Source organism: Mirounga leonina, unplaced genomic scaffold (assembly GCF_011800145.1).
Source record: "Mirounga leonina isolate KUSES-001 unplaced genomic scaffold, KU_Mleo_1.0 Mir_165, whole genome shotgun sequence".
In the NCBI taxonomy this organism is placed as follows: Eukaryota; Metazoa; Chordata; class Mammalia; order Carnivora; family Phocidae; genus Mirounga; species Mirounga leonina.
Window position 1 is genome coordinate 23,052,350 of NW_023270415.1, and position 25,884 is coordinate 23,078,233.

Below are 25,884 nucleotides of genomic sequence, written 5' to 3' on the forward strand. Positions count from 1 at the left end.
AACTGAATATAAAATAGTTTGATTGCTCTTACTTCACTTTTTCTCTTGCATCATTGTAATTTTATATTTTGATGCTCTAAGGTAGCAAAGTCTAGTGGAGAAATAGACTCAGGAACAAGAGAGTTGGCTTCTAGCCCTGATGCAGAATGGACCCTGGGAAAATCACTTAAATCCACTAATGTTGCCCTTCCAAATATATATTATCTTTAATTTACAGATAAGGAAACTGAGGCTCAGGGGCGCCTGGATGGCTCAATTGGTTAAGCGTCTGCCTTCGGCTCAGGTCATGATCCCAGGGTCCTGGGATGGAGCCCCAGGGATATAATATATATATATTATAGATATAATATATATATATATATATATGTTTTTAAAGATTTTATTTATTTATTTGAGAGAGAGAGAGAGAGCACGAACTGGGAGGAGAGAAGCAGGTGCCCCTGAATTTTATATTTTTAAGGCTTCTATCTTGAGTATAAATCTCGAATACTAAGGCTAATAATATTACTTTTCAAAGTCACTTACTAAAATTTATTTAGGGGGTGCCTGGGTGGCTCAGTTGAGTAAGTGTCTGCCTTCGGCTCAGGTCATGATCCCGGGGTCCTGGGATCAAGCCCCAGGTCAGACTCCCTGCTCAGTGGGGACCCTGCTTCTCCCCATGCTCTCTCTCTCAAATAAATAAATAAAATCTTTTCATAAATAAAATAAAATAAAATTTGTTTAGTTTTAAAAATTTAGAACTGCAAAAATAGTTGCCAACCCTACCATCTCTATACATGAGAAAATTGTAACATTTAATATATTTTATACATGCCACTTAGACCAAAGGATAGCTATAATGGTATAAGAATTATTTGAGTTGTAGTCTTCTATATCATGCTAAAAATATTCCTCAATATTGGTTCCATATTTCCATTTATTTATCATTCTGAGGCATCCAGAATCCTGCCATTCAAGGAAAATCTCCAGCATCTTATAAGGTTAAGGACATGGGCTTTGCATTAAAATAATGCTGGATTGGAATCCTGGCAGCAGCACTCACTATTTATGTCATTGTGAACAAGGAACTTACCTTTCTGAGCCTCAGTTTCCCTTTTTTTTTAAGATTTTATTTATTTATTTTGGCAGAGAGAGACAGAGAGAGAAGGAACATGAGCAGGGGGAGTGGGAAAGGGAGAAGCAGGCTTCCTGCTGAGCAGAGACCCCGACGTGGGGCTCGATTCCAGGACCCCAGGATCATGACCTGAGCCGAAGGCAGATGCTTTAACAACTGAGCCACCCAGGTGCCCCAACCTTTTTTTTTTTTTTAAGATTTTATTTATTTATTTGAGAAAGAGCAGAGTGCGGGAGGGTGGGGCGGTACATAGAGGGACAGAAGGAGAAGCTGACTCCCCACTTAGCAGGGAGTGCCGGGGCTCCATCCCAGGACCCTGGGATCATGACCTGAGCCGAAGGCAGACGCTTAACCAGTTGAGCCATCCAGGCCCCCCTGAGCCTCAGTTTCCTTATTTGTAAATTAAAGATAATAATACCCATCCCTAGGTGGGTTGAGAATTAATGAACATGTTCATTCTGAAAATTAAATTTAAGGGATAAGCATAAAAACTGCATATAATAATCACCCAACATGTGGTAGGTGATAAAAATGGTAATTATTAACAAAATTCACAAAGGAAATGAGATCATAACTTTGGCTTTCCTTCAGATACATCTCCAAGAATATCCTTACCTTCTAGGAAATACAGTTTCTACTTATGGGCATTTTGATCTTAAGCAGAAATAAAATCCAAATTTTAAATCTGAATCTTATAGCAATAGCTTATTTTACCTTGACATGCTCTTGGACTATAATCCTGACTACATGAAGCTTGTAAAAGTGAAAAAGAGTGCTTTAAATATCACCATACCTAAACCCAATATTATTGACTCTTTCCATGAAGAAGAAACATTTCCTTGAAGAAAAAACATTAAAGAAGAACTGGAAAAGGGAAAAATCCATGATTTCATCATTCTTAAGCATACTAGTCCGTTTAGTGAAAACAATAGGTGTCCTTTATTTATGAATATTTTCACCTTTGCTTCAAAACGACATTCCCTTATCACAACCATAATTTTTATGATTTTTTCACACTGTTTTCCAGATTATTTATTTCAAGACTGTATCATCTGGTATAAGTCACATGAACTCAAGGCTTTCAGTCAGTCCATCTGTGGTCCTGAATTTTCACATTTTTATTTTAGAATATGTGGATGGAATATGATTAGCTCATTTTCCTCATCAAATGCTTTGATATTTTCTTATCAAATTGGCTAAATTATATTAGCAGTGATTTTAACATCCTAAAATTCTTAGGTGCCAGTAGGTCATGTCATCCATCTGCCTTATGTTCTTACCATTAATTATTTATTATCATTGTAGTTCCCTAGCATTTTATAAAACAGAGACACATGGTAGATTGGGAAAGGGAGCAGGGGCAAGGGGAGGAATATTTATAAAGTGCCACACACAGATGGATGCTTAATAAATGCTGTTTAATGATCCTCACTGATGACAAGGGTGGATGGAAAACATTAATTATAAGGGATGTGGAGATGGATGTCTATAGTTCAGTGAGCCTCTTTCCTTTTCTACTTAATGCACAGAATAAAAATCAAGCATATGATTACTTGTGACACATTCTGATTTTTTAAATTAGTTTCATTGATGAAAGATACCATTGATTTGTTAGAAACTGTTTTTTCATGCTAGAAGCTAGAACACATGACAGTATTTTGAATATGGACAGTCAGGGAAGGTACCCATGGCTGTGGCTACACTGAGCGTCCTAAGGCAAATTTTGGCTATAGTCTTCTTTGAGTCTGAAGATGTGGCCACCTATATATTGTGATTTGAATATGTTGGGAAAGATTTCTACCTTTCAACTTAAACTATTTTCCCAACCCAAATACTGCTCTGCTTGTATTTCCATTACCACTGGGTCATTCCTTTGATTAAACTTTCCCCTCCTCATATAGTTTTTCCATGGCAATACTTTATATTACTTAGAAAGAGGAAAGATCATTGTTAAAGGGTGTAAGCTCACCTCTGGGGAAAAGAAAAGGGACTCACTAACTCCAATAGTTTCTTTTCTTTTACTTTTCTTTCTTTTTTTATTACTGAAAATTCAATCACATTGTCTCTTCTGGCTTGCATATTTGTCTTCAGAGTGAGTAGTGTAAGCTGAGAAATTGAAAATTCACTTCTGCAAAATTTTAAACTTAAGAAATTGAAAGGGTGGGGGTGCCTGGGTGGCTCAGTCGGGTTGAGCATCCGACTCTTGGTTTCAGCTTAGGTCCTGGTCTCAGGGTCATTGGATCGAGCCCCGTGTCAGGCTCCATGCTCAGCAGGGAGTCTGCTTGAAAATTCTCTCCCTCTGCCCCTCCCCGCACTTGTATGTGCTCAAGCTCTCTCTCAAATAAGTAAATACATCTTTTTATTTAAAAAAAGGAAATTGAAAGGGTGAGCTTTTTCCTATTCTTCATCTGTCCAGTGGAATGTCTAGATGAGTGGTATTCACTTAAATCTCATAGAACCATAAAATTGGAGTGATGGAAGCCACTTGAAGGCTATCTTCTACATCTCACAACAGGGTAGGAGTTTCTTCTGTGCATACCTGACAGGTGGTCACCTGGGGTCTGCTGGAACATTACTAGGCTAGGCCCAGTAGTGTTTTCAGGTAGCATATTCCAGTTGGGGCAGCAATAACTGTTAGAGTCTTATTTATTTATCACTTCTTCCCTACATATGACCAGAAAACCTAGTTCTTATCTTGAGCCCAGGCCTTGTCAAAATAGACAAATAAAGGCCAGTAGAGCTTCTAAGCAAATTGGAAGTCACCAAAATAAACTAATATTAGGTGATGTTAACCAAAACATTTGACCAAAAATAAGGATAATAGTGCCTTGAAATTCATTATTCACTCATTTATTCATTCTCTTGGGTAGTCCACAAAATTTGTTAAGCATTTACATGCCAAAGTTGCAAGTATGGATAAGAGAAGCTTATTACTTTTAAGAACTCACAACCAAGAAGGTATTTTCAGTTAAAGCTCACATGGAACCTTCTTCTCCGTTGTAGTTTTTTTCACAGTTGTAGTCAGTTGCATGTATGTTTGTTTGTAGAATGCCTATCTACCTCCACTAGAATGTAAGCTCCATGATGTCAGAGACTGCAGAGTAGGGCTCATAAATATTTGCTGAATGAAAGAATAAAACGAATGAATAAATGAATAGTTATGATATAAGATAAAAGCATTATAACATATAGAACAAACTTCTAATCCATTATGGCAGAAGAGATTAATTCACCCTGGAACAAGATATTTGTTCTTGATCTTGAATAACGAATAAGGGCTTATCAGATGGAGAATGTAGAAAAGAGCATTTCATACATGAAGGTCAGATTGGATTTAGGGGGTGGCAGGTAATATGGGGTAGCTGGAATGAGAATATAATTTTTGAATAAATGCTAAGTAAAATATAAATCTGATCATTTACTTTTTCATTCAAAAATATCATTGTGGGTCTACTTCATGCCAGGCACTTGGGATACAATGGTGAATAAGATGAGACATGATCCCTGCCTTCAAGGAACTATTAGAGTCTATTAAAGAGGATGGGTATTAATCAAATAATCAAAATAATCATCCCAATAAATATAAAACTGCTGTTGTGACAAGTGCTCCAGGTAAAAGGCACCTACTTCTATATAAGTTCTTAAAATAAGATTATTGTATAGTCAAGATAATCGGGATGTTATCTAAGATGTGATTCTTGAGTTGATATCTAAAGGTGAAGAGGGGAGAAAATAGAAGTAGTGCAAATTTCCTGTGGTAGGAGGAGAATAGCACATGAAAAGAAATGAACAAAAAAGCTAGAACACAGAACGAGAGGGAGTAAGGTACATGATTGAACTGCAGAGAGAAGTAGGGGATAGACCTTGCAGTCTTTGTATGTAGTGTGTCTTTATCCAGAGAGTGGGAAGCATGGGAGCATCTTCTATACGAAGTGACACCAGTCTCCTGGTGTTGGGGCTGCAGTGTGCAGAACTGACTGAAGGGATCCAGAGCAGAAGGGGGTAGTAATCATAAGAACTGGTACTAGGAAAGGAGAGGTAATGAAAGAACAATTCAGTGAAGTTCACCTCTCTTCATCAGAGCACAGTCAAGTTGCCTGACTACAGCCATTAGCCTTTAAAGAAATGAACAATATATAGGAAATATCTCATCTCAACTTAGTGTAGTTTGAATCAATATTTTGACATGGGGGTAGACAAAGAAATAAAAGCTTTTAAAAACTGACTATAAGGTGAAAAGCAAAGAATAACGAGGTGGTATGTAATAGAAAGAGACTTATGTATAGATCTGGGTTCTAGTCCAAGTTCGGCAACTACCAGAGAGAGAGAGAGATCAACCAAGTCACATGACCTCATTGGATCTCAGTTTTGAAACCTGGAAATAAGGAATTGGACTGGATCATATACAAGTTCCCTTTGCTACATTATGTGATTCTAGTCTCTAAACATGAGGGGATATAAAGTATAGTATAATGTTTAGGTCATAGAAACTAAAATCAGACTCAGTATTCGAGCTTTTAATAAAAACCACATTGCCTGTAATGTGTTTGATTATGAGAAGTAAGGGAAAAGTGTATTTTTGCTATTAAATGGAGCCCAACTGAGAGAAACCTCCCTTGTCAAGAATGTTACTACTGAACATTCCAGATCAATCATTACATGATCTAAAAGCTAATTTTATTGGAAGAAACCTAACAAATATTCAAATCCTATCCAAATTTCATGAACATTTTTTTACTTGGTCTTATAGAGGCTAAATCTAACTTAGGCCAAACAACCACATGGCATATGAAATTTGAGTCCATCACCCAATTGAAGATTGTATCATCCACATAGAACTGAAGTTTGTGATTTTTATCAGGATATTACAGGGTGGCCCGGCCTTGTTTTCATTCCTTTCAGTGGCACAAGTAGTTTTTCTGTTGGTTGCCTTTTTAACTTTTCTCATCGCCTTTCGTCTTTACTTATCCCCTTCACTGCATTGTGACTCTGGGAGGACGTTTACAAAAAGAAACTTAAAAGAACACATCATGGGCCCCAATGTAAAGGGCATTTTTACCGTCATAATAGAAAATCTTCCACCAGCTGAATGGCTGAACACTCATATAAAAGTTTTAGCCTTTTTGTGTGTTTGGAAACAGACTGAAAATTTCAAGCCATGACTATATCTTGTAGTTTATTATTTTTTTTTAAAGATTTTATTTATTTATTTGAGAGAGAGAGAATGAGAGAGAGCACATGAGAGGGGGGAGAGTCAGAGGGAGAAGCAGACTCCCCGCTAAGCAGGGAGCCCGATGTGGGACTCGATCCCGGGACTCCAGGATCATGACCTGAGCTGAAGGCAGTCGCTTAACCAACTGAGCCACCCAGGCGCCCTATCTTGTAGTTTATAAAAGGCCCAAGATGCATTATAATATCAGTATCATATTTTTCAAAGTAGAGGATATTTTTTGTCAGCTATGTCTTATAAAAAGCCCTGTTACTAAAGGCAAACCTACTGTTTTACTCTCTAATTATAGCAAACATATATATGTAGGATCTAATTATTTAAATAGTTCCTTACCGATGAAGAGCAATCATATTATGTGTCTAAACAAAATGGTTTATTTATAAATTTGGTTATTCAGAGACATCTGTGATATTTAAAGATGCTCATATTGCATATTCTACTTATTACTTGCCTTTTCCCCTTCTTACTGCAACACGATGCTTCCTTTGACCACTGAAAGCAAAGCTTTTAGGATTTTGTTCAAGCGTATCTAAAAAAAGCATCAGTTATATCAAGGATAAAAGTCCTAGATTTTTTTTAAACTAAGGACTAAATATTTGTGCTAAAAATCGAGGAACATATTATATTAACAGCTTTTGATTGCAGAAAAGAAATGCCACCTTTCACCTTTCTGATGACAAGGACAATGTATCAGTTACTGCTAGAATTTGATATATTAAAAAACAATAAGCACTATGAAATTCATTGATATTTCTGGCCAGGTTCTAAAGTAATTCAGCAGGTGTTGAATTTCTTAGGATAGCTGAGTTTCCAGGGCTTTACTTTATTTTTTTTTAAAGATTTTATTTATTTATTTATTAGAGAGAGAGAATGAGAGAGAGAGCATGAGAGTGGGGAGGGTCAGAGGGAGAAGCAGACTCCCCGCCGAGCAGGGAGCCTGATGAGGGACTCCATCCCGAGACTCCAGGATCATGACCTGAGCCAAAGGCAGTTGCTTAACCAACTGAGCCATCCAGGCACCCCTCCAGGGCTTTACTTTAAAGTACTATCTTTCTCCAATGAATTTGATTCATTTTTAACTTGTTATCATTTTTTTTAGTAAATTCTAAAATACTAAATTTTTTAGTAAATTTAGTAAATTCTGGAAGTAGTTTCAAAAATTTCAGGAAGTACTAAAATTTTTTTTTAAGAAGCATTGATTACATTTTCAACTAATAGTTACGGTACTTTTCTCTCCAGATATCTACTACAAATAAACTTTGTGGTTCTCTGAACCAGAAATAGCTATTATAAAAAAAGATTCCTTTACTACTTAATACCGTACATGAAAATTTAAGAAAATGCTTTAGCTATCCATAGAGTGATTTAGACTTTAAGATCTCAGAGCTGCTGTGTGCAAATGCCTGCTCAGGATGTACTAGCAACACAGAAATGAAATGTTAAACTTCACTTAGATCTTTAGAAAGATTTGCTTTGTGTCTTCACAGGATCACACATGGGACTTTATCCTGCCTTGCTACCCTAAGGAAGTGTCAAGTATATGACGTAATGGTAGTATTTTTGAGACTACAGTAAACTCCACCCCCAAACCCCCCCCCCCCTCAGCCGCCACAACCTAGAGTCTCAGGCTGTAATTATGATGCCATGATCAGAAAGTTGTGTTTTGTCAGCTTTGGCCCCGAACGGGTTGGCAGCATAATTTCACGCTGCTGGTGACAGCACAGTGCAGCTGTGCAAAACGAGAATGTTTGTTGTTGTTTATGGTTAAAGAGTCGCTTTTTTCTCTAACAGACTAATGAAGGGAATTTTAGTACATTTGCATGGGTCGACTGATTGTTGCAAGCTTGACTTTTCAATTGATCAAGTGAGGTGAAATAAGTCAACAAACTGCCATAAGAAAAGGTTCACTGAGGGGCGCCTGGGTGGCTCAGTTGGTTGAGCGACTGCCTTTGGCTCAGGTCATGATCCTGGAGTCCCTGGATCGAGTCCCGCATCGGGCTCCCTGCTCAGCAGCGAGTCTGCTTCTCCCTCTGACCCTCCCCCATCTCATGCTCTCTCTCTCTCTTATTCTCTCTATCAAATAAATAAATAAATAAAATCTTTAAAAAAAAAAAAGGTTCACTGAGATTTTGCCCTTGAAATAAAAAATGTCTTCAGTTTATAACTATTTATGCATATAAATTCTACACAGTTGCATAACATCTACACCTTTGAACATTGAATTATTACATTTTATATTATACTTATATACTAAATTAAATTAGATGATAAATTTTTATGGAGTAAAATGATGATAGACATAATTTCACTTATAAAGCTAAATGTGAGAAAATGTTGCATCAGATCCATTTTAATTACTAAAATTAAAAACATAAATTTTGCGAGCTCTTAAGAGTGTCAAGATGCAGTACCTAACCCAGAGGAAACCGACAGGTTCATTGTTAGAAGTAAAATTAGTATAGCAGAAAAGAACGAAGATGAAAAATGGAAAGTCAAAATATAGAAAATTAACTAAACACTAAATAAAAGAAGTGAAACTTTTATGATGTTCTGAAGGTAGTTTCAAGATCTGGTAAATACTAAAGGGTTCTTGAAAGGAAACATGGAAACCACCATTTTTAAAGAAATTAAACAGGAAAAAATTCTTCATTGACTCTAAGGTAGTAGGATGTGTTTACTTTTATCTAAAGTGAAGATAGTGATTGGAGCGGAAAGATCTAGGAATCATAGTGGTAAAGATCACAGAATCATAGTGGGAGGAAAGATTAGCCAAGTGTCATAGAATATTAATGATCTGTAGGGATAAAATGCCATTATTTAATGGGTGAGGAAACAAGTCCAACCAGAAAGGTGAGGGGGAGGCAGAAACTCAGCCCGACTGGACCCAGGGGTCCTGAGCCTCTGAGCAAAGCCCCTTGTGTAAACTCATACAACTTCCCATACAGAGCGGCTCAGTTTAGACGTTTTTCTCTTCTGGATAGAGATATGGTGTTTTTAGCTCAAGAGGTTTTCATATTAAGACTATAGAAGACTTTCTGAAGTGGGTACAAGTTTGAAATTATATAGTTTGGTTTTGTGGTTGGTTAAAGGCTCCAAGGATAGAAAAATCTAGGGAACAAGATCAGAAGAGAGGGAAAGGAATGGGAGAAAGGTAAGCAATGTGTGGAGAAACAGAGACAGGAAAGTGGGAGACAAAATCCACAGAGGAGGAAAGAAAAGGGAGAATGACAGGTGGGGGGCAGACAGAAAGGCTTGTCGCGTTTCAGAGGTACTGTCCTCTGCACTTGTCTTCAACTAGAAGCTCCAAAGGTGACCATTTGTTTTCTTTTTTTGTTTTTCCAAAGGAAAAAGGTTTAATATAAAGATTCAAGATTCACATCATGATAAATGATCTAAAATTGAATAACTTCTTGTGACAAAATTTCAACTTTTGCATATTTTCCCTATTTAAGTTATCCTGCCATCTTTTTTCCTGTGTTTTTCTATTATTTTCACCCACCTCTCCCTATGGTTACATTGACAGATTCCCTCCCTCTCCCCAGTAGTTTAGAAAGCCTACTCTTGCACAAGCTACAATGATTAACACTAATTTTAACACACACTTTAACTTCACCAACATCTAAGTAGTATCTGTAACCTTCCTTTCCCCTACTCCCCAAGTATACTGTTCACAGTCCATCCTCCTGGGTAGAAATGTGGCATTTTAATTTCGTTTTCCTTTTTGACTCTTGCTGTGGGAGGAAGGTAATATATATTGTGTGTACATGTTTATAGTCATCCTAGATTGCTAAAGTATATCCTCCAGTAATTCTTTCAAAGAGGGTATGCAAGAAATAAACTTTGTGCATTTGCGGTATCAAAAAATGTCTTTGTTTAACCTTCAAAATCAAATGCCAATTTGTCTGGGCATAGGATTCTAGGTGTAAAGCCTTTTGCCTGCAGAACTTTTATGACATTGCTGCACTGACTTCTAGCATCTAGAGTATCTAATGTTAAGTCTGTGGTCAGTCTGATTCTTGTTCCTCTGTAGGTTACTTCTCTTTTTCTGGAAGCCTTTAGGATTTTTTCTTTATTACTGGAATTCCCAAATTTCACCAAGATGTGTCTAGGAGTGAGTCTCTTCTCATCTAACTAGGTATTCGATAAGCACTGACAACCTCAAGACTTGAATCCTTTAGCTCTGGAAAGTTTTCTTCAATGATTTCCTTAATTATTTCCTCTGCTCCATTCTCTTTATTATCTTTTTCTGGAATTCCTATCAAACGGATGTTGGAACTTCTGGATCTATCCTCTATGTCTCTTGACCTTTCTTTATTTATTATCTGTTTGGCCAATAGCCAATGAAGAAAAAATAAATAATGACCATTTGTTTTCCACGATTATTCTGAATGCCTGATGAACTCTCTCACCACTATTCACAGCTCTTCAACTGCTTGAGAACTTAGGCCTTTGAGCCTGTACTCCTTATCAGATAATAAGCAGAATGTTCTGCCAAGGGAAAATACAAACTTTTAACCACAGTAACAGTAATCAGAGCAGACCATCTTTAAGTCTTAAGAAAATCAAATCAATAGGTCACATTCTCTCATCCTAAGTTTCTTTACCCCTGCTTTGAAGACAGGACATTGAATTTCAGCTGTCTTTTATTCTGAGATTTGCAGTCAACACTAGATTTCCTATAATAGGAAGTTTTTGATCAGTAAAAGAGATATTGTGAAATTTAAATCTTATGACTTCTCTTCACTTGAGACACACAACCTACAAAAAGGAAAATTCACTGTAAATCATCTGCGAAATTATCTGAGACAAATGGTGACTATGACATAGCATTTGTGCTTTTAATAATGACTTTTACAAGAAAGCAAGTCACACTAAGCCCTTGCACTGGAACAAGAGATGTTTGTATCAGTGTTGGAGTCTGTTCTCCCTCGTTCCAGAAAACCTCTAATCTGATATTCTAGTCAGTTCAAAAACTGTTCATCTTTTTCACATTAGTATAAGACATGATATTCCAGAAAGAATAAATTCATTTTATGTTTTTTTGTAGCCAAATTAAAAATGGATTAGCCTTTGTTTATTATTCATGTGGACTGTTCACATGATCTATATGGGTTGCTGAGATGTCGTTGAGTCTACAACCAAGTTATTTAATGGAGAACAAGCAGTCAGATTTGCTACTGGAACTGCTCCATCTCTAATATTTTTAGTTGTTTTCCCTGATCCTAATATTGTTGCTCAATTTTGTGTGTGTGTATATATACATATTCCCTTATCACCTGAATACAAAAATTGGACATGGGCATCAAGGGCATCCAAGATACATGCTGTAGGTGCCTGTTATGTGTAGGTACAGTGCAGGTACAGAAAAGTGTGACCAATAGTTCCTGGCCTCACAGACTTATAATTTACTGGAGAAGACAGAACATATGAATAAGGAAACAATTTAAATGCTAGCATTTACTTAATAGACACTAGTGTAGCTTTTAATCTCAGTTCTCTTTCAGTGACCGGAAAGCAAACTTAAAATGAGAAATATAAATTTTCTTATTCTGTTCAGATATACCTCCCTGCAGCGAACACTTCACATAAACTATCTCATTGAATCATCATAATACTGCCTGTGATACTGTAGATACTGTTATCCTCATTTTGTAGAGTAAGAAATTGAAGCTCAGAGAATTTAAGTTATTTACCCAATCATTGTGGCTCTTCTTTATTTTTGTAAAAATAGGTATTTTTGTCATCTGTGATGACAGTGTGTATGTATTTACTTAACATATTTCTGTCACTATGTGGTTGAAAAAAACTCTCAATTCCAGTATATTTATGGGCCATATATGAAACATTTCTTATATAGTCCATCTACTTTTTTCATAAATATGACTTATTTTAATTTGAGAGGATACTTGACTTCCAGATGGAGAAATAAATTTAACTTATAGGAGTGGAGAAATCAGAGACATGCAGACATTGGTGTGTATCTTAAGAGAGTTCTATAAGGACCTCTTAAATCTAAGAGGCTATGAAACATGGTGTTGTACATTAAAAGTGGTGTTTTGGATGTATTGCTTGAAGCTCCATGATTTTCTGCAAAAACACTATAGGGTAAGATCAAATAAGAAGATCCTTGCTGCTGAAGATCAAAATAATAGATCAGCAAGAGGGAATACTAGAGCAGTATGTCTTAAAGATTTAGTACCCAGGAAGAAAGAGCTGTGGAGCAAAAGAATACAAACATGAACACACACACACACACACACACACATTCTGACATATACTATGTACACACAAACATATATATGTGTAACATGTAAACATAGATGCATTTTAGGCAAGTCATTCAAATAACCCCATTTATGCATTTTTCTGGCCATATGCATTAGCCCTATTAGATCTTTATCCGCTGTTTTGTGGAAAACGAAGAATTGATTCATTATTTAACATTTATTAAACTCTCACAATCTATAAGCACTGTTCTCAACAATAAGGATACAACAGACAAGACAGTCTTTATCTTTAAGAGCTCCCAGCGTCCTGTGGGAAGAGTGTTATTGCAGTGGTATGATGAAACAGAAGTGACATTCACAGAGGTTTCATGATCCTAGAGGAGGAATGTCATGGAGGGCTTTCTGGAGGATGTGATTGATGTCTGAGATGAGTCTTGAAGAGCAAGCAGCAGTTAGTCAAAAGGAAATGGGAAAGGCAGAGGCCCTTCCAGGACACAGCATGAAGAAAGCTCCAGAAACTTGAGACAGAAGGATGTGTGTAGTCTGGGGTTGCTGGAATATAGTGATGATGGAGGATGAGAGGTGAGAGTGGAGGGGTAGGCCAGACCTAATAAGGCTAACTGGACTTTATACTGCCAGTAATTATGGATCTTTGTAGGATTTAAAGCATGGAAAGGGCCAATTTTGTTTCTTAGCCGATCATTCTAGTAGCTGTGTGGAGAATGGTTTTTAGGTTGACAACACCAGAGTTTGGGATCCAGTTTAAGAGGCTGTTGTAGAAATGTAGGCAAGAGATGCTGAGGGTTTGAACCAAAATCATGGTTCAAGGGTAACAGGGACTGGGTCATGGTGGTGGAGCACTTAAGCAATGTTTAGAAGGTACAGTTGGTTAAGACCTGGTTCTTAACTGGATGTAGACAGATGGATCGGGATTTCTCAGTTTTAGCTTGTGTGGCTGGCTGTGGGGATGTGGAGGGCCAGAAATCTGAAATGGAGAAAAGAACAGGAACTGGCTGGGCAGGTTGGAGGTGTGGTCAGGTTAGTGTAAGGTGTCTGTGGTTCATCTAGGATGAGCTGATCAACACATTAGATATGTTAGTCTAGAGCTTGAGAAAGTGGTCCCTGGTGATGAATCTGGGAGTTACCACCTTCTAGATGTATAACATTGAATACACAACCTCTTCTGTGTGTAGTACATTGTATTGCCTTTTTCTCTTTTCTCGTATCTTGAGGCAAAGATTCCTATCTCCATTAATACACAGTAATTAATATTAGGCCCCCTGGTTCAGTGAACAACAAAAGCGATCCCAAAGAGTAGGAAATGCTTTAGGAAAGTAGAAGTAACCCGTGATCGCTGTTGCTTTTTTTCCAGTTGTGTCGGTGGAAATGCCTGCCTCAGAGGGAGATCGCTTCAGCTGACCCTCCCACAGCTCGTTCTTTCGAGGAGCCTGGCTCTGCGGCTTTGTCCAGTTCAAAATGGCAGAAAAGGTCCCCCCTGGCTTGAACAGGAAGACTTCAAGGTCGACTCTCTCCCTCCCACCAGAACCCGTGGACATCATTAGGAGCAAGACGTGCTCGCGGAGGGTTAAAATCAACGTGGGGGGCCTCAACCACGAAGTCCTGTGGAGAACGTTGGACCGGCTGCCCCGGACACGCTTGGGGAAGCTCCGGGACTGCAACACGCACGAGAGCCTCCTGGAGGTCTGTGACGACTACAACCTCAGCGACAACGAGTATTTCTTCGACCGGCACCCGGGGGCCTTCACTTCCATTTTAAATTTCTACCGGACGGGGAAACTCCATATGATGGAAGAAATGTGCGCTCTCTCTTTTGGGCAAGAGCTTGATTACTGGGGGATTGACGAGATCTACCTGGAGTCCTGCTGCCAAGCCAGGTATCATCAGAAGAAGGAGCAGATGAACGAAGAACTGAGGCGGGAGGCCGAGACGATGCGCGAGCGGGAGGGGGAAGAGTTCGATAACACCTGCTGCCCGGAGAAACGGAAGAAGCTCTGGGACTTGCTGGAGAAACCCAACTCGTCGGTAGCTGCAAAGGTATGAAAAGCGGAGTGTTGCTTTCCTGTGCGCGTGTGTGTGGTCAGAAAAGGTGTTGCCTGCCTTCCAGCCAGCGTCACTGTCCTCTTTTGAGATGGTTTGGTAAGACAGGGCAAAATGTGGCTGCTCGGGGAGAAACACTTTCCAGAAGCGGATGTAGTCACATAGAGTTATTCTTCCTTTATCATTATAGGGTCAGAACAGGCCTGGGCAGCAGAGTCTGGAAGGGTTCTGGTGGCCATGGCGCCACATGGGGTCGGTGGCTGGAGTTTGCGGAGAGCACTAGCCGGGCTCCATCCCACATGGAGTCCTGCGGAAGGTTGGGGCCTATGCGCCTTCCTGGATACAGGCGAGGTGCTGTCATTGAGGGTGCAGGCGGTGCCTCGTGGCCTGGTTCTCTGGAGGAGCAGGGAAAGAGAGAGTGTGGCCCCGCGGAGCTCAGAGAGCTGTGGGACCCCACGCCTGAGAAAAGGGCCATCTCCTTAAGCTGTGTCAGGAGCAGTCCACGTCCACAATGCATCCATTTACCTCCCTTGTGAGGTCTACTCTGGCAATGATGTTTCTGGAGTCTTGGTGTATCATTTTTTTCCCACAACTGACGAATTACCCTACCTCAGAGTTCATCGTGGTTGCTTAGGATGAAGGCAAACTCATGTTTCCACTGTGCCCACATGCATCTCAATCTCAGAGAGTAAGTTTGTTTTGCCACGAATTACAGCATTTAATTCAACAGCATGATTCTGTTTATCTAATTTTACTTAGAGCTTTGAGGGTTAGCGCAAACTGATTTTCGTCCCATATATTTAGTTCTGTATTGCAATATGAATTATGAATACAGTGTCAAGAGTCATCTTGAGCTGCCGAGGCACAGTAATGGTATTTTGTGCATGTTAGATGAAAATGGAATATGGAATAGAGAAAAGAAAAATAGCAGAAAAACGGGTCATCATATGAATTCTTTAAATTGCTTCGAAGTTTTTCAGTGGTTCTTTCTTAAAAACAGTAAAGATGATAGCAATGCAATAGACCATATGTGCCTTTTGACTGGAAATTAAGGTCGTATATGATAATTTACAACATGTAAATTATGTAAACAATCAGCTGAAGGCAGACGGTCGTAAAACTGCTTCTGCCCTGTTTAATATGCCTAGTTTTGCATATTGCATATTGCATATTTGCATATTTGGTGATTTCTAAAGGCATTTCACTTTCCGGCCAGAACATGGAAGTCAGTGAAATAAAGTATATCTCTGTTGTACCTAATGAGGAAATGCACATCTTGTAGCAGATGGAAAGATTTCAACTAGGTCTTTTTGAAGTTATGAATAATTTGTTTACTTTTCTCTTATCCAGAAGAAAGAAAGAAATGTGCTACACTTGTGGGTTTGGGTTAAGAAAGGTCACTGCTCATTGTAGTATCAAGTGTTAGGTCACATGTTTGAGTCACTGCTAAAAGTATGGAGTGGATTTTAAAGATGAAGGAGATAAACTCTGGGTTTAAAGGAGTATTTTGGGTGCTAAACGAACTCTTTCAGACCTTTAGGCAATTGAGGTCTAAGCCATTGTTCCATCAAATGTTCCAGAGAGTGTCAGCATATATGCAAAACTCAGCAGCTAAATCAAGGAAAATGTGAAGGTTAATATGGCTTATTTGCTTATAACAGCGTTATTAATACATATCTAAAATTAAGTACTGTTAAGAAAAAATCTTAAGGTCTATACATTTGTTTTTCTGAAGCATTTCCGTTGAGGATAGAACACGGTCAATAACCTGATTTCCCAGATGAGGGAGTTCACTGAATCTCTAAATTTTAGAAGCAGCAACTGTCTCTTCATCTCTAAGAAGGTAACATTGGTAATGGCCTATTACGGTACCCTATCATATACACCTGCATATCAGATAGATTATTGAAACTCACTTCAAATTATGTATGTACAGATAAGATATCTGCCTACAAACTATACCCAGCAGCTAAGGACAGTGGTTTTGGAAATTTTAATGTAGTTATAAATAATAAATTTGTTTCCAAATTATTAATCAAGCCAAGCCAATCTTTGCCAACCTAAGTAGATTCTTTACTAAATTTTCATAAGGGATTTGTATTTGTTTATTTAAATATCTACATTTTCCTCTCTGTTTGAACGGTGAAATATTATAGAAATTATTTACATTTGATTGTATGGTAGTTTAGTGAAAGTATTGTTCATTTGTCTGAGGTTTGGAACCTTTTAAAAACAGCTCTGTATGATGTCTTATATAAATCACTACCTTTTCCTATACTCTTCTCGAATCATATAACTTGTTGTTTCTCTGGAATAATTCTTGGTGAGGTGAGTGCCATGTGTGAATAGTATTTTTACAACTTAGGAACAATTTGTTTTGTTAAAACTGCAGTAGGATGATACTCTAGCCCTCACTATTTGTGTTATGGGTACATCAGGATCCTGCTTATGCTGTGAAGCTCTTGTGTTGGAATGCTTGGAATCTATGTGTTTTTCCTAACTTGCTTAGGAGGTGAGATATCTTTGGAGGAGAATATCTATTTACCTTGCCTCTGCAGTGATTGCTTATTCAGTTGGGTAGTTCAGTTGAACATATATAGAATGCTCTATGTGGGCAACACACATTAAAGTGGACATGTAGAAAAACACTCCCTTCTCTCCAGAATTTAAAATATATTCTCTAAGCTTACACAGGAATTTCATATCCTTGAAACTATTTGTTTTCTTCCCTTTTGGTTTTTCTGTCTCTTATAATTTATTGAATATTTCTGTAATAAAGTTTAAAGTTATGAGTTTACCTGCCAAATCCCTAGCATAGAAAGAAAAATTTGACCTTTTCTATCAAATATTCCACAATGGGTTAAAATATCTATTCAGTGACATGGAATAAATACTCAGTAATCAATTCAGTAATAATCGTTCAGCCCAGGCTATGTGCATCCACTATGATACACAAAAATTTGCAAGTCCCCTTGACCTGTTATATTTTGTCCTTGGGTATGACCCTAAAAATAACAATTTGGCTCTTACAGAACATGCTTCTTGGTGTCACTTCTAGTATATAAATTGTAGTATATAAATAACTGGAAAAAAAATGCCAAAACAGAGTTTAAATGGGTGGTATATCTTAAATGTCTATATTTCACAAATTAGCATTTTTACACATCCACAGAATAACATGAACTATAATTGTACTTTTCACAAAATAATAACAGGGCTAATAGAAATTGTTCTTTCAGGGTTTTCCATGGTGCGGTACGATCTGGTAACGTGACCCGAGTTTGTATCTGTATGATGGACTTTGGGTTCTTTTAGTCTTGTTAGTTGGTGACTGTCTGTATACCCTCAGGTAGAGATAATGTACAAAGTTCCAATTTGAGGCTATCTGTGAATGTGGGGCCCACCAAATGGGCCTGGAGGAGGGCTGGCCCAAAGCTCTGGGTTACCATGAGATGGAATTGCTGGTTCTGGCATGCCTTTCATAGGAATGTGCAAGGGAAGAAGATGGGCTTAACTGGCTGCCAGTTTTCTGGGCAGTGAATTGGAATTAGACTTGATCCTGTACCTCTTCCAGCCCTGGGCAATTTAGTCAGCCTCTGGCTTGGAAATATTTCTTCTCCCTTTTCTTTGGCCTTTTCCCAAAGGGACTGCTGTTTGCCTTTAAATTTTGCATTACAGACACTTCAGTCTAAGAGGTGTTTGAAAGCCTTAAAGGAAAGTGTGTGGCATGTGGTATTGTCTGCCTTTGTGATGAAACAACAACCAACAAAGAGCAGGGCCCACCTGAGAGCTGAAAAGAAAGAGACTCAGTACTGCACAGTGCCTTCACTTTAGATATCTGAAGAAGGTCAAGAGCAAAGGACATCAACTGTGTCTTCAGGCAAACCCGGTTAGGAAACGGCTCGGCCTTCTGAGGCAAGCCTCAGCCCGGGGAACAGACATGAATATGGTGTTCGGGACCGTGCCGGCCAATGGGCCCATGTCAGGTCAGGAAGCTAGACTTTAGCCCTTATTTGATAAGAACAGTATAGGGCTGCAGAAAGACATTTCTGTTCATCGGAACCCATACAGTGAGAACCACCCAGCAACCCTGTTGGGCAGGATCCAGGGTCAGGGGAAGGGGATGGGAGCGGGAGGGTGGGGGAGGGGGGGCGCTGTTTCTTATCGGCTTCCCTTCCCACTTTTCCTATGTATCCACAGCTACCACTTATTTACCTAAGGATTCCTCCCTCATCCTCTTATGTTTTTCCCATTCTCTCCTCCTCCTCTCTTTCCACCTCCCTCTCTTCCTCCCTCCTTCTACCTCCTTCCCTCAGAAAAGGGAAGATGATTGACTAGAGAATTATTTCTCAATCTTTTTTCATTAATGGCCCCCTAAGGAGAAAAATTAAGTTAAATTTAAGTTCTCCCTAAAGAGAGAAACTAAATACTAAGGAATAAGATTTTGTCAGGTAGGGTGGAGCTTGGAGAGCTACAGACTATTGTAATATCTGAGATTTTTTTCACCCTTCCCCACAAGAACCAATTTCTCCCACTGGCAGTGACCTTGATCCCATGGAGAATGCATACGATCGTGGAAAGGAGGCCTGCCTCCAGCTCGTTGCCTGCACACACCCACATGACCGTCCCCATTGCCACAGCACAACACCTAAAGCAAGCATGGGAAGGCTCGAGAGACCTGAGACGTTGTTGGATCAAGAGAGAGGCCTATAGGAGCAGATGCACAGAGCCTTCCCCTGGGACTCCAGCTCTCTGGAAAGAGCCAGAGGTCAAAGTTCAGAGTTTCTCAGGGGATGGCGCCTGTTGAGTTGCCCTATTGGTGGTAACTCCTTGAGAACCACACTCTGCCTTCCAACTGAATTAGAGTGTGGGCATCTCAAGTCACAGAAGTAGTGAAAAAAAAAAATAAATCCAAATAAAATAAAAACTCCTGTGTACTCATAAAGGGGAAAAGGGTGCATAATATTTTCATTCTATTTCTAGTTTATGGATCAGTTATTCTAATGCTTTGGATGAAAAAAAAAAAAGAAGTATATTGGAACAGAGCCACCAGTTATTTCCTTTTAGTCCAAGAGCAGAACTTTCGCATATTGTGTGTGTGTGGTGTGTGTGTGTATGTACATGTATGGGTTTCCCCCATTATCTGAAAATAGAGCATTCCTAGGAAATCCTTTGTAAGCTGAAATGGCATAAAGCAAGGAAGCAGTTATTTCATAGAAGTGAAAATCCTATTTTTCTTTCAGACAGTGAAAACAGGTCCTAGCGTAGGTCTTTCATAAAAGCCAAGTAGCATAAGGAGAACTTACATATGGAGGGGGACAGCGACATCTATGTGTGTATGCATACGCACGCACACACGCAGTCGGGTGAACGACTCCGCCTGTACATAGCTCTGAGTTTAGCTTGCTGATGACTCTCTTAGTGATAAACAACAACATCATCCATTAGAACCACAAATGGGCCCCCTGAACAAACTGATGCAGTGTGAGCTCACATGGAAATCTCCCTACCTGTGCAGTTTTCCAGTTCTTACCCAGGATTGCCAGTGGCCTAATTAGTGTGCCAATCATGTCATTTCTGTGTTGTTTCCTGTTTTCTCTTCTTGCGCTTTCCTTTCTACAACCCAGCTGTACAGAGGAGGTTGTTTGTTCTCTTCCAATAACCTGGCATAAGAGTTCAGAGGTCCTCACAGGGGATAGCTTAAAAGAACTTGGCCAGTCTATAGAGGTTTAGACTGGAGATATGTGTTTTTTTTTTTCTTTCTAAAATATATAATTCATGCAGACTAACTGGTTGAAAGCCTGGACTAAATTAGACATAAAAAAAAAATAAAAGAGATAAGATAGAAAATGTTGGGTTTTGATTAAAATGTCTCAAATATTCCATTCCTTAGCTGTAGTGGTCCTATTTTGAGATCCATGCTCCTCTGTTTTCCCCAAAAGGCTGCCCTGAAACTACACCCCTTTTTGTCTACTTGACTTCATTTGATCAGGGAGAGAATGGTGAGAACAGAAAAGGAAATTGATAAAAAGCTCACATCACACATTCTCTTAGCTCGGGTGCCACGGGTCCTGCTTTTACTGAGAATGCCCTGGTTAATGCCTTTTGTCTGAGGCTAATTAATAAAAGCATCTCCTTTCACTCTTAAAAAGTGTCCCAGTTTGGACAATAAATGATTATCTTACATGTGAATATCTTTGAAAAAAATAAATTATCTAAGAATCGTACACTTTTCCTCTTTGCTTCTTTGTTCCATTTGAGGAGGGCCTGTCTTAATTTTCAAGAACTTTTTCCATCTCTTTTGAAAAAAACCATTGGTTTTCATTAATATTAGAGTAAGATTTTCAGATTCTTTTCAAGCTTGGCTCTTAAATCTCAATGAGTAATTATCATTTTCAAGGTAAAAAAACCAAACCAAACCAAGGCGTTCTTTCTACATTATCTAATGTTATCACAAAACAGACTACATTGGCAGTATTTAAATATTCTGGTTTTGAAAATTCATGTACACTGCTTTGGTTATTAACAGATTTGTTTTCTTTATTTCAAGTGAGAGACTTTACAAACTGAATGCTGCACTATTTTAGGTAAGCATAAGTATTATGAAGGAATGGTCACAATATTTAACACTTTCCACTTTGGAAGACTCTAGAAGGGTTTGACTAATACTTTAGATTAAGTGTTCTTATCTGAGCTCTATCATTGTGAACTGACCATTCTAATGAAGAAAGATACTTTCGAAATGATCAACAAAGTTGATTCTGAAAGAATTACTGGAATAAAAATTGACCAAAGCATGATTACATAGAAGAAAAAACCCTCCAGCTGCTGATGTATAATTCATGAAGTAACCATAGACTATAATAGATTTTTTTCGTTTTGGCATTGATTTAGCATTGGTGGTTTTCTTCTATTTGAGAACAACCCTGGAGTTCCATGACATTCAATAATCTATAATGTGATGAGGCATAAATCAGAATGCTGTATAATATCAGGTTGGTTAGTTGGAGCTGGTTGACTTTGTTAGAGAGTGAGCTTAGCTGGCCACTGAGCACTAGCCTAACCCCATTTGGTTTTTTTCTCTTCATTGTTACATATACCAACTCTTATTAAATGTTCCTGTATTTTATAGGGGAGATTATATGGTACTGTAGAGCTTTGCAAAACTCTTAGGACACATTCCTCATTAAAAGTATCCTATTTAGGTATTCCAAGAGTGACAGAGATTTTTAAGGTAGCAGTCAGCCTGGAAATTATTCTTGCCCTCCAATAGCCTGGTCTTTAAAACCTTTCCTACCTCAGCAGTGGATCAGAGAAGGATAAAGGATTCTCCAGGCCAAGACAGCGGGCACATTCCACAAGCTACACTTCCTGTATCTATCAGCAACATTCAGCCCTTCACCCAGCTGACTCTGTCCCCACATATCCTGGAATAGAGTTGATGATGACTTTATAATTTACAATCAGAACTTTGAAGGACTTGAGGAGATGGAGACTTCTCTGTAATTGCAATGTCAGCCTTGATATACAGATGTAACCAATCTAGAATAAAGAGCCTAGACATAGACCAATCAGCTGGGAACAAAGAAGTATAGTGACCGGCACAGAGACAGGTGAAATAGTGGAAGAGGAGGACATTTGCTCTCATCCCTCCAAAACCTTTACAGGAGACACTAAAAGCTAACATCAGAACCATATCAGATTTTGCACCTATGTATTATTTACTTTTGGCTGTGTCTACATCTGTGTTTACATGAACTCTTTTGCTAATGCATGAAGCAAATGTATTTTTCCCCTTAAATCGTAACATTTTTATAAAGCTTTAAGTGAAGGAACTCTGGATATTACTAAGAACAGAAACCTGAAGTGTACAGATCCAACTAATGTTTGTAGTGAAGTTTGTGTGTGTCAGGTGGGTGAACCGGCTAGTATCAGCCCTCACTGAGTGGTACCTGAACTAGGTCTGTTCCTGTGTGTGTGTGTGTGTGTGTGACAGAGAGAGAGAGAGAGAGATGCATTTTATTTATACACACTGCCACCTCTTCATTAGAGCATATTATATTATAAAAATCCACCTGCACAAAAATACAATAAAATTCCACCTGTATTTGGTAATTTAGGGTAGATGCAACTTTGTCATCCAAGTAAGACAGCTATTCAGAATACAGCTTTTATGATAACCTGATCGGGCATGAAGTCCATGGAAAGTGCTCTAACAGTCTAAAAATAGCAGGAAGAAGTATTTTCATTAGTCTCCTAGGATTTTGTTTCATGGTGCTAGAGGTCATTGCCACGCTGGATTTCATGCTTGTACTTATGTCTCGTTGAGTCACTCCTGACACAACCACAGGTGTTGAATGCCACTTCAAATAGCTTCTCTAGCCGATGCCACAACACTGCCAAGGACAGCCAAGTATCCCCTACACAGCTCTGAAGGAGGCTGCCCGGTTGTGGCATCCTTCACTGAAATGAACCTCAGGATATTTGCACGTGTGTGAAAGAACTCCCAGGCTTCCAGTCATTGTTTTATCACTAATGAACAAAACCTAGAGTACAATTTTGGATATTGAAATGCAGTTGTCTTAGCTGGTATCATCTAAATTAAATCCTCAACTATATTTATTCCTTGAATTAGATTTTTTTCTCCTAAACATTCAAATTTTAGTTTACAACTTACTGTTACACCTGTCTTTGGCAACATTTTAGAACTGTCTGACTTTTACAATGGTGTCCAAGTGTACGGTTTCAACCAGAATTTGGTTGGATGGAAAAATAATTCAGTGCCACCATCTATGAAGTATAGCAACATATTTGTGCTATGAAAAATAAGTGTATTTCATTAATACGGTGGAAATTTTCACTTTGGGAAACTAGCAGGAAGCCCTGCATAATATCCTTAAGGTGAGTAACCTTTTCATTTCGGTGCAGCTTTTAGTTCAGAGGCAGAAAAACATTGGTAGGCAATCCTGTTTTTTCAAAGGTGATAATTTGCTCTACTACAGATGCAATGACCTACAAGTGAAATGAAAGAAAATATGAAATAGTAGGCTAGAATCTAGCATAATATGAACTTGCTATTACATATTTGCTATGTAAAAAAAATCTAGCACATTTTATTATATTTATTAAGTGAATTCTGCAGGTGTGAAAATTACTGTATTATATAAGTAAAGTAATTGCATTATGAGCAATACTAAAATTCAAAGCAAAAATCTCTTTTAAGCACTGGTCTTTATTTTTCAAACTCTAGCTCATGAGCCATTATAAATATTTTAAATTACACAGAGTGTTTATAAAATGCTAATCATACTCTTTTTTCCCCCAAAGTTTTGTGTATAGATTATACATGAGGTAGCTGAAAGGGTAGCAAATTGTTTTGATAGGCATATTTTAACAACCCACGAGGTACATGTATGTGCTTTAGGGAAGAAATGTTATATACTAAAGGAAAAAATTGTTTTGGGTTCTGTGCTTCCCTGTCCTTGTTAAGTTATCCAGCATATGCCAAAGCACTGAACTTTTTCTGTTCTGCTGCACTTTGATGCACACATCTAGTCTGAAGGTTAGATGACAGGTCTCTGCTGTTTATCAGGAATGCAAAACCTGTCCTACTTCCCACTTCATGCACAGCTCTGCTCGTTCCCTCAGGAACCCTCCTCATCAGGGAATGTTTTAGTTATACTTCCTAGAACAACTTTTTATTACTATTTTTTTATTAAGGTGTAATTGACATAGAACATTACATTAGTTCAGATATACAACACAATGATTTGGTATTTGTATATATTGCAAGACGATTCCCACAGTAAGTCTAGTTAATATCCATTACCATACATAGTTACAAAAAACTCTTTTTCTTGTGATGAGAAGTTCTAAGATCTATTCTCTTAGCAACTTTCAAATATATAATAGAGTATTATTAACTATAGTCACCATGCTGTACCTGAACAACTATTGATTTTCCATTTAATTTCTTAGGCTCCAATTGGATTTCACCTTTTTTAAAGCCAGTTTTAAATATTTCATGAGGTGATACCTACTTAAATTTCAATGAAATTGAATGTAGTGAAGTTTCCAAATTAGAGAAGGTGGATAAACCTGAAAAAATCCAGACTTTATTTTGTCTTTAACTTATAAACGGCCATTTGTTTTTTCTTATCCCAAAGCATCAGAGTCTAAGAGTAGGTAGACTTTTTCTTCTAGACTCTTTAAAATCAGTATCTAAATAGCACTTTTCCTCTCCGTTTGGAAGAATCTGATTCTTCACCCATCCTGTACCTTCGCTTAATTCATGAGCTCTGGCTGTTAAAATTAAGCTGGTTTTTCTTTCCACTCCCTCATAATAGTTGTCAATATCCCCAGAGCCTTCTGTTTTGAGCAGAAATTTAATTCTGGGGGAAGAGACTGGTTAATTGATACCTGATACAGTAACAGATGCTTTTTACAAGGCTAGATTAGCTTCTGTTTTCAAAGTCCTCTGTGAGGTAGAGCTGTAACTTCCTGATAGCTTCAGAGTGTTCTTGCAACACTTAACCTGTCTTCTTATTTTGAGACCAGTTCTCTTCTAACAATACTGCTTCCTTCACAACCTGGAAAAAAACGAACCTTGTTTCCTGCAGGCCCAGAGTCATGAAGTGAAGGCCACATTTTTCTTGTTTCTTCAATAATTAGTGTGACCTTCCTCAAAGAGCACAAAGGGAACAATTTATATTGAGCATCGGCCGTGTGCCATACACTGAACGTAGGGGTTTTTCATATTGACCCTTTACAACAGAGGTCAGCAAACATTTTCTGTAAAGGGTCAGATAGTGAATATTTTCAGTCTCTGACACAGCTACTCAACTCTGCTGGTGTAGTGTGAAAGCAGCCATAGACAACAGGTAAACAAACATCGCTGGGTTCCAATAAAACTTAGCATCGGGCTAGATTTGGCCCTTGAGCCATAGTTTGCCTATTGCCGCTTTATATCAATCCTATGCAAAACGTCATTTATCCCATTATACAGATTAGAGAGGCTAAAACCCAGGAAGACCAAATTTGTGTCTCTTGTCCTTTGCTAAGTGGCATATTGGAATTTGTATCCCATCTACCAATGCTTCCCCATAATTATTCTTCCTGTCTAGTTGCATTTATCATTCCTTTGTCATCATTGTTCATTATTCCCGTCACTCTCCAATATTCATTGAAGACTTTGGTTTATGAATGACAGTCATCTTACTACTGTACCCCTTGCTATCCTGCAGGACAGCGAGCTA

General features: G+C 38.4%; 1 protein-coding gene across 1 annotated transcript in view; it reads left to right on the plus strand.

The window, feature by feature from the left end:
• The window catches only part of KCNB2 (potassium voltage-gated channel subfamily B member 2), a 403,224-nt gene that overhangs the window by 14,180 nt on the left and 363,160 nt on the right, over positions 1-25,884 (plus strand). Inside the window, exon 2 of the mRNA XM_035011339.1 lies at positions 13,944-14,626. Within this exon, the coding sequence (XP_034867230.1) occupies positions 14,048-14,626 (579 nt within the window). The 5' untranslated portion in view covers positions 13,944-14,047. The remainder of the gene's footprint in view (positions 1-13,943; positions 14,627-25,884) is intronic.